At 38.2% G+C, this 12,793-nt stretch overlaps 1 protein-coding gene across 1 annotated transcript in view; it reads left to right on the plus strand.

Annotated features, from left to right (window-relative positions):
* SMG1 (SMG1 nonsense mediated mRNA decay associated PI3K related kinase) overlaps positions 1-12,538 on the plus strand; it is a 140,010-nt gene extending 127,472 nt beyond the window's left edge. The window contains exons 55-63 of the mRNA XM_075179748.1: positions 1,759-1,896; positions 2,760-2,912; positions 3,008-3,187; positions 3,399-3,626; positions 4,452-4,663; positions 4,931-5,037; positions 7,112-7,291; positions 9,635-9,741; positions 9,974-12,538. Coding sequence (XP_075035849.1) covers positions 1,759-1,896; positions 2,760-2,912; positions 3,008-3,187; positions 3,399-3,626; positions 4,452-4,663; positions 4,931-5,037; positions 7,112-7,291; positions 9,635-9,741; positions 9,974-10,051 — 1,383 coding nt within the window. The 3' untranslated portion in view covers positions 10,052-12,538. The remainder of the gene's footprint in view (positions 1-1,758; positions 1,897-2,759; positions 2,913-3,007; positions 3,188-3,398; positions 3,627-4,451; positions 4,664-4,930; positions 5,038-7,111; positions 7,292-9,634; positions 9,742-9,973) is intronic.
* Positions 12,539-12,793: the final 255 nt, after the last annotated feature.

Here is a 12,793-nt window from a genome sequence, read left to right on the forward strand (position 1 = left end):
TCTATACAATAAAAACAATAATATACTAACATCAGTTTATCATAAACCTACAGGCCGCCCAGCATATCTGAGATGGAACAGCTTTCACCCAGGACACACAAAGAAGTCCAACATCATTTACAGCCAAGCTCTGACATACATTTGGATTTGTTCAGACAGTGAAGATAGAAAACAACAGCTGCTATCACTTGGGAGTATATTCCTACAACAAGGATACCATCAAATAGATATAGATGAACAAAGCCACAAGGATCCCAAGAAGTAGCCTCCTGGATTACAAACAGAAGGAGGTTAACAGCAGGGTGCCCCTAGTGGTCACTTACGATCCCCACATGAACATCATGGGGAAAATTGCTGCTGACCTTCAACCCATATTTCAGAAAGACAATAGACTGAAGGAAATATTCCCAGATTTACCTCTCCTTTCATACAAACAGCCTCCAAACTTAAGAAATCTCCTCGTTAGAAGTGCCCTCTCATCACCATCAGAGGCTGGCACCTTTCCTTGCAAATACAAAAAATGCAAAACCTGCAACCGTGTCCTACCAACAAGCACAGTCCACATACCCAACACACAACGGGACTATAAAACCACTGACACATTCTCACGTACATCCTCCAATGTGGTGTACATGATACAGTTTACAAGGTGCCCTGGAGAGACCAAGCAGAAACTGTAATCCAGGATGAATCTACACAGACACACAATAAGAAAGTATCTGGACACCCCCATGGGTAAACACTTCTCTAGACCAGGACACAGTATGACAGATTTAAAAGTCTTAATACTAAAGGTCTTTTTAAAAATAACAGGGAGAGAAAAATATGGGAATTCAAACTGATAAGAACAAAAAGGGCTCAATCTAACGCCTGGATTTATGACCCACTACATGGACACACTTCACACAACCCACAGCAAAGTGTGAACTCCTAGGACTTTTACTCCTCCATCCATAACGAAAACCTTTGTTTTATTACTTTAGCTTACCCCCGCCTGTACAAATTTCTTGATGTAACATCTCTTAAATGTTGTGCCTTTTCCTCAGTCATTCATTTGTAAATGTGCCTGATGAAGGGGCCTCTGTGCTCTGAAAAGCTATCAAATATAATTCTTTTTTTTGGTTATCAAATAAATATCACTCCTATAATACTTTTTTGAGACGAAAGTATTTAACATCACTTGAAACAACTGATAAGGATCCCCCCTGAATGGATTTTCTGGTCATAGATTTATTACCACTCTTGTCTGTTGTTATAGTTAAGCAGACCTTGCTTTGCAGTGAGCATGGTTAAGCTAGTTCCGTTCTATTTTTAATGTGTCCTGCATCTTGTTTGTCCAGATTGATTTCTGTGACACCAATTGGCTTAGTTAAAAAAAGATTTAACAATGTTAATAAATCCGTTCAGATATGATGTGAAAAGACACCCTATCCATGCCCTAAAAATCATTCTAAAACTTACCTGGAGTGAGGGTTAAGTATTCTGAGTAAGTGTTGTATTGGCAAAATGTGAACATTGGTGTAGACCTTAATACTTAGAACAGCTCTAGTTGCAGTATGTGAGTACATGGATGCAATCTGCACACATTATGCAAAGCTTTACTTAGTCATGTAATATGGGAATTCTTGTAACGATCTTGCACCAGACGTGAAGTGCTTCTTACGAAATGAATAGGTAATGAAACATTGAAAATTTGCCATTAAAGATTCTCTGAAATACATGTTTAAAAAAAAAAGCTGTCTTGTGTTTTTATTTCAGTGGCAACATGAGGATTTACTGATTAGTCGTCCACAGACTCCGCCCATCACCTCTCCTCCACGCTCTGCTATCTTAACCAGCATGAAGAAGAAACTCCATACTCTTGGGCAAATTGACACCTCTGTTGCAGCTGTCCAGGTGCTCTTACTTTAGATATTGTATTACATTGTGTATTTGCTTGCAGTAATCTGGTGTTTAAAATGCAGTTTTGTTTTGTTTTATTGGCATTTAGCATTGAATGTAAAGTATTTCAGTTACGAAAACACAATATGCTGCTTTTTTAAAGATTATGCCTCTTGCAGCATATAGACACAGTTGCGTGTTGAATGCTAAAGCTCATCTAAGCATCTGAACATGTTTTGTTTTTTTTGGCTGGGAACTATAACTCCTGTAGAGTTACCACCTTTCCACTTGCACAATAATAGATGTTTTATCTAATTTGCCCTGCCCTTGACATTAGGAGTACAGCTGAGTGAATTTTTCAAAACCTTTCCTCTGAATATTTGCTGCTTTCCTCGGATGACTGGGGAATTTAACACATTTTTTCTGGCTGCATTTTGCCCCAAGAGTTTCGTGAATAATTCCCCTTGAAAAATTTTGTTCCACCTGGAATTCCCAGTTCTACCCCAATCAACACCACAGGGCAGAATTAATTGCCATTGCTGTCTGAGCTCTATTAAGACTTTAAATCCAGTGAAATGAAAATGTGCAAAATATAATGTGAATTTAGACTACTGTGGAATTCAAAAATTGTATCGTCCCAATTTTGCACCTCTGCAAAACATCCTGTTCCACCTTACATGGGAAAATCAGTGCAACGTCGTCATCTTATTCAGAGTCAGAGATCAGAAAGATATTTCCCTTTCGTAAGAGCAGTGTGTATATATTGGACTAAGGGGAGGGGTTTTGGGTCACATTAAATGTCCTAATTACAGTATAACATTTTATCACTCATTTTTGTACATTTTTTTTTTTACATGTGTTTATTGATCTCCACATAGGAAAAACTAGCCTCTTTAGAAGCTAGCATTGAGCAGCGCTTAAAATGGGCAGGAGGGGCAAATCCTGCACTGGCACCTGTACTTCAAGATTTTGACGCAACTATTACAGAAAGAAGAAATTTTGTGTTAACAGAAAGCCAAAGAACAAGCCAGGTATACAGAGCAGTCCTCATTAATTCTGTTGAAGATACTGTTGCATATATATCATTGATCATTGATAATCTTGTTCCTGCTTTGGGGATTTTCAGGTCACTTTCCTGTGCAGCACTATCATACACTTTGAAAGCTTACGTACGCGGACAGCAGAGACCCTAAGCCTGGACAGCAGTTTATTCGAGCTCATTAAACGTTGTCAGCAGATGTGCTCATTTGCTTCCCAGTTCAACAGTTCAGTGTCTGAGCTTGAGCTGCAGCTTCTGAAACGTGTGGTCAGTATTATAGTTGACTTATACGTATGACAGTTGCTGAATTTTCTTATGCAAGACAAATTCTTTATATTTAATATAATGATCTTTGCTTCTAGAGGCTGTTATTTGAAACAGATTTTATTTTATTTTTTTAAATGGAAACAGATTTGCTTTGTTAAATAGTTCAAAAGGTCTCTGGACTTTGTCAGTTAACAAGACCCTTTTCTTACAGGGCCCAAGCAGTGAGCATGCTATAGGAAGTCCAGAGTGGTTGGTTTCAGCCCACAAGCAGCTGAGTCACGATGTGTCTAACCAGAGAAATCTTCAGAGTGAGGAAGAGCAGCAGATTGAAGCTGTGTGTGAAACAATACAGAACCTGGTGGACAGCATCAAGACTGTGCTCACTGGTCACAACAGGCAGCTGGGTGATGTCAAACACTTACTAAAAGCCATGGCAAAGGTGAGCTTTTCCATCAATGAAAATCTATAAATTCTTAACTCCTAATGTTATGCTAGTGTGCACCATGGTAAAGGTGATTTAAATTGAAATAGTTCTTACTCTAAAAGTTGTAATATTATATTTGAAAAGTGGAAAATACTCATCCAGCTCCTCTCTGCTGCAGTGCTAGTCTATAGTAACCAGATATCAGTGAAGACTATCTGCAGCATGTCCTGACTTTCTATTCATGGCAGCTATAGCAGTCTAAAGCTGCTGCCAATACAATGCCTGCATACTTCCCAATTGTTCAGATTTGAGGGGACTCTCCCACTTCCCTGATATTCAGCATTTGTTTGTCCTGACTTTCGGGAAGTTGGATTCAAAGCCCCACAATATTAGACATCAACATGATAAGTGTGCGCCGACCACACCTGCCTCTGGTGAGCTTTGCAATTCAAGGGAGTTTTTAGAGGATGGTTCTTGAGGATGCTGGTGTTAAGTGACCACACCCCCTTGTCCCAATTCCAAACAAGGCCTGTGTTGGGAGGTATATTCCTGGACATGCTGTAGGTAAGTTACATTTTGAGTGGAGTTATTCTTTATCATTATTCATAGCACTGTTGTAAATATGCATATATTGACCACTTGTTCAGAAATGTACATGTAATGGCAGCTTGCTGGGCGTTCTCTGTGACACTATATAATAAGCATTACAAATCTATATATTTGGAAATATGACTTACAGATATGTTCTGTAAAGTTCCAGTTTACTTAAGTCACATGCCTTTACCATTTATAAACATCTAATTTCTATTTAATCTAAACTTGAAACCATTTCACTTCAAGGATGAAGAAGCAGCCTTAGCGGATGGTGAAGATGTACCATATGAAACCAGTGTTAGACAGTTTTTGTGTGAGTACAAGTCATGGCAGGATAACATCCAGACCGTTCTGTTTACACTGGTTCAGGCTCTGGGCCAGGTGCGCAGTCAAGAACACATAGAAATGCTGCAGGAAATCACTCCGACTCTAAAAGAGCTAAAGAAGCAAAGCCAGAGGTAAGGACTGGTCCTACCAACTGCATGAAATTCCAAGGGGGGAATTCCATGCAGTACATTATTAAAGTTATTAGGGTAATAGATGTGCATTATTACCGTTAGTATGGTATTTTCAACGCTGATTTTTGCTCGCAGCTCTGTGAAAAATCTGTGTTAAAACTACTGTACTGGCGGTAATGAATTGAATTCCCCCCCCCCCCCCCCCCCAAAAAAAAAAATCTGATATAGCGCCCATCATCACCTGTCTTTCTTTCACTCTCTCTTCAGTATTTATAACAACCTGGTGGGTTTTGCATCACCTTTGGTAACAGATGCGACAAATGAATGCACTAGTCCAACTACGTCGTCAACGTATCTGCCCAGCTTTGCTGCAGGTAATTTCTATTCGCATTGCTTTTTTTGTCCAAATAATCCCTACTAATTGTTGACTTTTTTTTTTTTATTGCTTTCACCGTTGTTAGAGCCTTAGTCTTCTTTCCTTATTTAGGTCTAATTTCCTGGCAACCCATCACATTATTTGTATGTAGTAATTTTGTTTTATGCCTGTTGTTTTGTGTGTTAGGGGAAAATATTTTGTTGTATGTTTTATGTAATAGCCAAAAGAATTATAACCTAGAAAGTAATTTCCCCATATGTAAATATAGCACAAGGCCTCACACGGATGATTTCCCACAATGATCTAACCTAATTAACTCACAATAATATATCTTTATTTTTATGAGGTCACCTATGTGTGCTTCATTTTATTATGGAAACCCTTATATTACGCATCACTGTTTATGGGCTTTTCCACATTATTTCTGTTTCAAATGCAAAACGAAAAAAATAGTCTCTTGCTCTCTATGCATTGCTATGTATGTTGCCATTTGGACGGCAATGAAATCTGCAGGTTACAGCGAGAGAATGTCTATCAATTGTGGTCTCCTCGTAACAGTGTCTGTCCATGTGGATATCCTTCACGTCCAATCACAGAGACCAGTACATATGTCTGCTGTTCCATTTTCCTGATGGTTTTCTCATCTTCTGTTGGTAAACCAACAAGAGGGCTCTGAACTGAATATGCCATAAAGCAGTTAAAATGTAAAACTAAACACTAGATGTGGGCACTATGTAGTAAAGTAGTAGTATTTGCCCAACCTAACCTTCCAGGATCCAGTGAAAAGCCAGTATAGAAAACTGTTCAAATTAGCTTTATATTAAAGCTCAAACCCCCCACTGTATGGACATGATTACCTATTGTGCATTAAAGCAAGTTTGATTTTTAGCAGGATTATGATTTCCACATAAAAAAACACAGAGCTGCCTTGTATGAGGGTCGCTGAGAGCACTAGTTCACATGGGTTTACTTTGAACAGTCTCCTTTTCCTGGAACTTGCACGCTGTAAGACATATGTAGCTTTCTTCACAGGCACACATGGGTTTTTTACTTAGTGAGAAGCACTGGACACTTTATTTTGGCAGGCATAGCACCTCTTCTTTATCAAATACAAAACGTTGACATTTTGTGACAGATTGTTGCTTATTTAAAAGATTCATAAAGTGAAAATAACATCAATTGTTTAATCTGTTTTGTTTGTCATCTGTTGTTACTGTAATTTTGTTTCTTCTTGTGGTGCTTGTAGTTTTTGTCTTTTGCTTGCAAGTGATATCTGTTGTGCCTCTAGTGGGGATGTTTGTTATATTCTGCCTGTGCTATAGCATGATGAAAGTGATGGTTATTAAAAATGTGGTGTTTTTGCAGTACTCTGTATTTTCTTCTTCTACTCCCTATTGAGCATTCCCCTAGACATATCACATGTAAAAGGGGGCATGAGTGGATAATAAGCATGTGTGAGGTGTACTAGTAGTGGGATTAATGAATTAAGGTGTCAACGTCTTCTGAAGAAAGGCTTTGTCATGAACAGCATTTTAACATAAACTACCTTTCTCTTCACTTTCACGTCTCTATAATAAAATATACATTTATATAAATACTTATTTTATTTATAATTCTGCTATTGTTCAGTTTTGCTTTAAGGGTCTTGTATGTGAATTTAAATGGAACTAACCATAAAAAATAAAAATAAAGTGTGTGTGTGTGTATATATATACTTTGAATATTTTATGTTTGTTATACCTTATTAGAGGATCAGTAAAGAGCAGTATGGTTGGAATGTAGTTGTGAATTTGTATGGCCAAGAAATAGCTTTTTACCCGTCTGTATTAAAGTCCATTGCAATGCCCTGTTTGTTATATCAGCTGTATAAAGTGAATTCTCTACGCAAGAAAGTGCATATTAGTTGATGCACATTCATGTCATAACTGCATTATCTACTTCAACTACTAGCTTTGCAACCAACCAAATGTCTCACGGACTGAGTAATCTCAATAGTACTTTATATATACAGTTAAACCTGTTTTTGTTTTTAACTTTGTTTCTTTTTTTTCACTTTTGTGTAAAACAAAAAGCTGTGCGTAGCAACACGGTACAGAAGACCCAGCCAGAGGGTATGTCACAGAATGCAAAGAAGCCAGTTCAGAAAAACTTGGCACCCTCAGCAGATACGCCACCCAGCACTGTTCCAGGGCTTGGCAGGAGCGCTGTTTCTAGTCCTAAAAAGGCAGTGCGGGATCCAAAAACTGGCAAAGGTAAACAATCTTGTGTTTCTATGTGTAACGCTAATGTATTTTCATTTGTTGGGTACACTGAAAAGAGAAAGTAGTAGATTAAGATAGCAACCTAGGAATTGTGATTCTGCAGCTAAAGTTTTTATAAGCACGTCATTTTTCTGCAAAGGAAATGGTTTCTTTTATTTGTAACAAATTGTGTATCACAGGGATAATTATTGATATTACAGTTACAATGTTTATAGTAGTTGGTTGCCAGAATGTAAGGTGCAGAGGGACAGCTGCTGTGAGCCCTTAAGCTGTCAAAGCCCCTTGTGTATGTGAGTTACTCAACATCGGGTGGTATGTGGGCGCCTTTACCAAATTTGATATGCCCCTGTTTGTTACACATGCCTCTATATACAATCACAGGACTCAATTCAGTTCAGTGAATGCTCTGAACATTAGAAATGCATGAAAAGCTCATCAGAATTGCTTTATGAATGCAGGAAACTGCACCAAAAGCCAGTATGCACTCTCTGCACATTTTGCATGTGCTGCCTTGGAATCCATTCATTAAATCAACTGAAATTCTGCTCCACATTTCACTGTCACTGTCTCAACATAGTCACTGTGCATATGCAGTTAAAAAATCTAAACATCTGGTATATTGTCAAATATAGAGCCAAATCAAGAAACGTTAGTGTAACGCACCTTAAAATGTAAAGTACAGCTCAAGGACCAGCTTCTGTGATCTGGAGTGAGCAACATCTTAATAGAGATTAGAAAGTGGTATACATATATGTGGGTATGGGGCCTAAAGATCAAGCAACAGCAAGGAAGGGGGGCTTACAGTTCTCTAAATCCCATAAGTAGGAAAGGTACAGGGGTCTTCCATCCTTATATCCCAAACTTTATTGACTTTCGGAAAGTGTCTCCATTAATATATGTATCGTCATGCAGAGGCGGGGCTTGTTTTATAAGTCTGAATCACAAGGATGGAGGTTCTGGCTGCTTCCATTTCAGGGAAGACTCTCCCACCCCCTTGGAAAGTTACTGTTGACAGAGTATTACACAGGACCCTCTTTGTAAAGCCCGTTACATTGTTATCATAGACATTGTGAGGTGTAGCCTCCACTATGACTTCCATAAACACCACAGAATTATAAAAAGATTGTGATTGCCACCAGGTCGCATTGACAGACTGAGAGATGTAATATTGTTGGCGATCAGTAAGGGTCAAGCATTCCTTGTCGAGCTTCAGGGAAGAAGTATTCAATCTATGTCTACTTTTAGGACATAGGATTCCCTTCTCACTACACTTTTGTGGGCACCGTAACAAACCCTGGTGGGTGTTTTATCTCCTATAGGAGTGTCCAGGAGATGTTTGTATCATTTTAAAGAGGTTAACTAACCTTCCCCATGACTATAAAAAGGAGAGCAGGCCAATTATCACATATGGACCTTGTCCTAAATAATTGCTTATATATTGAAATGTTAGAAATCAGATATCTCTCTGTGGATCTAAATACTCAATGGGTTAAAGGGCCTGAAAAATCAGCAGATGGGGAAATGATGGTCTTAGTTTGATTGGGTTTATTGTACTTTGCAAGTATATTCCATGTCAACCAATAATTGCTGAAGAACTTTCTCTTAAGATTTTGTGCACTTAAACACAAGAGGCAGACATTTTGTCGGTTGTTCTTGTGTTCATTAAAATACAGGCCATCCAGTTTAAGGGCAAGTTAAGAAGTTTTAAAGGAGATTCCAACTTTGCAATTCAACAAAATATTAGCTTTTTATGTATAAAACAGCAAATGCTACATATAGTATGTAAAGGAAAATTCTGTATTCTACACTGGCTGATATATTACACTACGCTGATAAACAGAAATTGGTGCTTGTGAAGATGGTTGTCTATTTCTCATTATTTCAAGCTGTGAGTCTGATCTAGAGGGGAAGTAGGGCATTTCAAGCACCTGTAATTCTATCGCCACGCTTCCCCTTTCCCGGCTCCTACCATATGCTTTTAGTGTCGCTAAAATATGGGCTGGGTAAACAGAGGCTGATCCTGCTGAAAAATGAGTAACCAAACAACAAAAATGCCCCTTGCTAGGTGCATATCCTTTTTGGAGGTGAACAGGTTTCCTCTATAATAAATCCACCCTGATATTGTGTCTGTGTATGCACACACTCTTACACATATTTGTAGATGGATTAATCTTTTCATGGTACAGCAGAGATCTTACAAATTGGCTGGGCCTTCGAGGCATATGTGCAAGTGCTTACTATTGCTATTCTTGTAGTTAAGGGCAGACCTTTTATTATCAAATGGCATTTTTGAGTAGGAAAAACTTTCACATGATTGCTTTTCTTCCGTCTTAGCTGTGCAAGAGCGCAATTCTTATGCAGTCAGTGTGTGGAAACGAGTGAAAGCCAAGCTGGAGGGAAGAGACGTGGATCCCAACAGAAGGATGTCTGTTGCTGAGCAGGTAATTTTGTTCGAGCAATAAATTGTTAATGATTTCCATGATGAGACCCACCATAATTCTTATTTATTATTGTTTATTTGTAGAGCTGCACAATATTGTGCAGTGCTTTCTAGGGAATATAAATTCATAACATACACACCTACGTTTTTCCCAGAAGCCTGTTAACCTTTTTATGGAATTATCTTGTCTATTTAGGACTTAGTTACATAACCGTTTTGTTCATTTGTATTAGGTTGACTTTGTGATTAAGGAGGCAACGAATCTAGATAACCTGGCTCAGCTGTATGAAGGTTGGACAGCTTGGGTGTGAGCAAGAATATGGCAGACCAGCCTGGTTCAGCACAGTCAGAAATCCACCAGAATCAATCAAGTCTCAGGCATCCACAGCCGCGCCAAGGCCGGTGGCGATGTATACTGGGGCTTAATATGAGGTAATCTAGGAAATCCTGGTGCAGTGGGTAAGGGAATCCCACAGGAACGCTGCACCCAGAGAAATGTTAAACACCAATGGTCAGCAATCCCCAGGGCACAGAGTATAATGCTCACCGTCTGGCTAACGTGATTGTCTTTCTGCTACTGAAGATCTGACAGTACATCTGATAAATGGCTGCAGAAAGAAATTGGTATCCTCCAGACCGCATGGTGACCTAGAACTCTCTTCCATGTGACCCTGTCAACAATTGAGGAAATGCTATTCCCTGTTCGTATAGGGGGGAAAACTGGGGCCATCAAGGATTTGCAGTGAAGAAGATGCTGTCAGTTTCTTGGGTTACTCTTGTTGCTTGCTTGGCAACACTGCTGGTTGAGTTGACCAGTTTAGCACAGAAGAGGCTAGGAGATGAAGCATGGCCTTTGAAAACTAACTGAATAAAAAGCAGCCAAAGAACAGAATTGTGAAGTTTGGTGGACTTCTGAGAAGAAGAAAAAGCCTTGTTCTCCATTCTTTTCTTCCCCTAAATTCTTGTAGTTTAGGAATACTTGTTTAATTTCAACACTTTGTACTTTTCACACTGTAGACAATCTAACAGTATGTTGGTTTGTTGGGCATATATCAAGATACACTCAAAAACTTGGAGCTTTCAAAAATTATTCACAATTGTTACCCAATGCAAGAAAGTCACACCAGTTTAGTATATTGTATAGTACCTGTGTTCAGGTTCCTAAAGAATCGGCACTGTGCATTTAGAACCTGGAAATGGTTCTCATTATAATGATAAACCATATGTCCTACACATCTCATCAGCTCATTTCTATAGTTTTGTTTTTTTTGGAGGTGTTTTCCAAACAACTCATGTAGGCCTTCCTTTCTTTACCCCCCCCCCCCCTTCCTCTAACTAGTTAAGCTTGTTACTGTTGCTGACCGTTAATATAATAAAGTGATGTTCTGGTGGAGGTAGACTGCAGTGGTGTTTAATTTGCGTTTTGAAGATGTAAGATTTTTATTTAACGCCTGTGGTTTTAATGCCTCCATATCTAGAGTTTTATCCTATTTTCTGGGAAGCGTGAAGTAAGATTACTTACCAGACATTGTTAATGGGATTTAGAACTTTCTGGAGTGGCACTCATTTAGTTAAACCGCTCCAATTCATGTACAGATCTTCATTTTTATTCTCTGCGTATATGAATTGATACATGTACCCGCACAGAGAAAACTAGCTCAGGTTTTCTTAAACAGCAGTATATCCGAAAGAAATCCTGAATCTTCTAGTTTTTATTTTGCTTTTTTTTCCCTTGGTAAGTTTTGTAGGACTGAAAAAAGACAATGCTTTGCAGGCCTTTCTTAAAGGAAATATCTCCATTATCCTTCGGTAGAATGTAATATAGTTTTTGTTTTTGTTGAGTTTTTCTCCCCAGACATCTTGTTGATTTAGGAAGTTAGATGCTTTTAAGACTGACATTTCTGTTGCTGACACCATTTTTTATTATTTTCGTTCTACTTTATTTTTCAAAACCTCTAATTTTATCCACATAAGAATTACATTTTTCACAAGTAACTGTACACCTATATGTATTTATGATTTGGAAATCTGGTGTGGAAGAGTGGCCCATTATTGTAAATTGTAATGCCACTCCTTATTAAGATTGATCAAGCCAATTAATCTACAGTGTGGTATTGGATACTACGAAGAGCACACAATTCTGTCTGTTTAGGTAAAATCTTTCTTCAACCAGCAACTGCCAGTGGAAAAACAGTTTAATTGTTGTTATACCAGCAATATTTCAGAAGGTAAGCCTTTCATGTGCTTATCATTTAATCTCCCTCCCAGTGAGGCCTGCAGCACATGGTGGCGAAGTCCGTTCCGGCTCTCTGACAACAGGAACATTAAACTTGTTGTGGAATCCATAGTATTTTTTATTATTGCTACCACCCAACTCTGAAGTATTAACAAATTTAATGTAAAACAATTGTAATGTTTGCAATTAGTATAATTTCAGTTTGTAAGAATGGCAGTCTTGTTACTCTGATTGGCTGGCTAAGAGTATTTAAATGCTGAGTAATGCATGTTTGTGTTGTGTACCAACAGACATTGCTATACAGTTATGGTGATGGTAAAACTTTGTATGTCAGAATTAATGTGAAGGAATGACACTTTTTGACCCGTTTTACTCTAGTTAACAATGATCCTTATGTGAGATGTAGATATAGTGAGGAAAGACTGCATTACATTAATTTACTATGAAATGTTAACATTTAATGCAGTTAACTCGCCTGTAATATTACATTTCTTCTTTCAAATACAGAGGTCTATGAAAAATCAAATTCTTGTTTAAATAAAATTACATACTTCCTATTAAATTGTGATGGTTTGTTTTTCTTTCAGCAACACAATCTGAGATGGGTATAAATCTATGCAAGCTACATAAAATGTACTATTGGGTGGAGTTCAGAATATTATATAAAATGTTGTGTTTTATTTCATTGGCGTACACTGGATTTGGGAGAATAGTTGCAATTTATTTTGTCGTTCAGCTGCTGCACAGTATGCACACTAACAAGTTGTGAACTTACCAGACTGGTTCCAACACTTCACTGTTGAGCTGCTTACCTGTC

Source organism: Mixophyes fleayi, chromosome 7 (genome assembly GCF_038048845.1).
Source record: "Mixophyes fleayi isolate aMixFle1 chromosome 7, aMixFle1.hap1, whole genome shotgun sequence".
Classification (NCBI taxonomy): Eukaryota; Metazoa; Chordata; class Amphibia; order Anura; family Limnodynastidae; genus Mixophyes; species Mixophyes fleayi.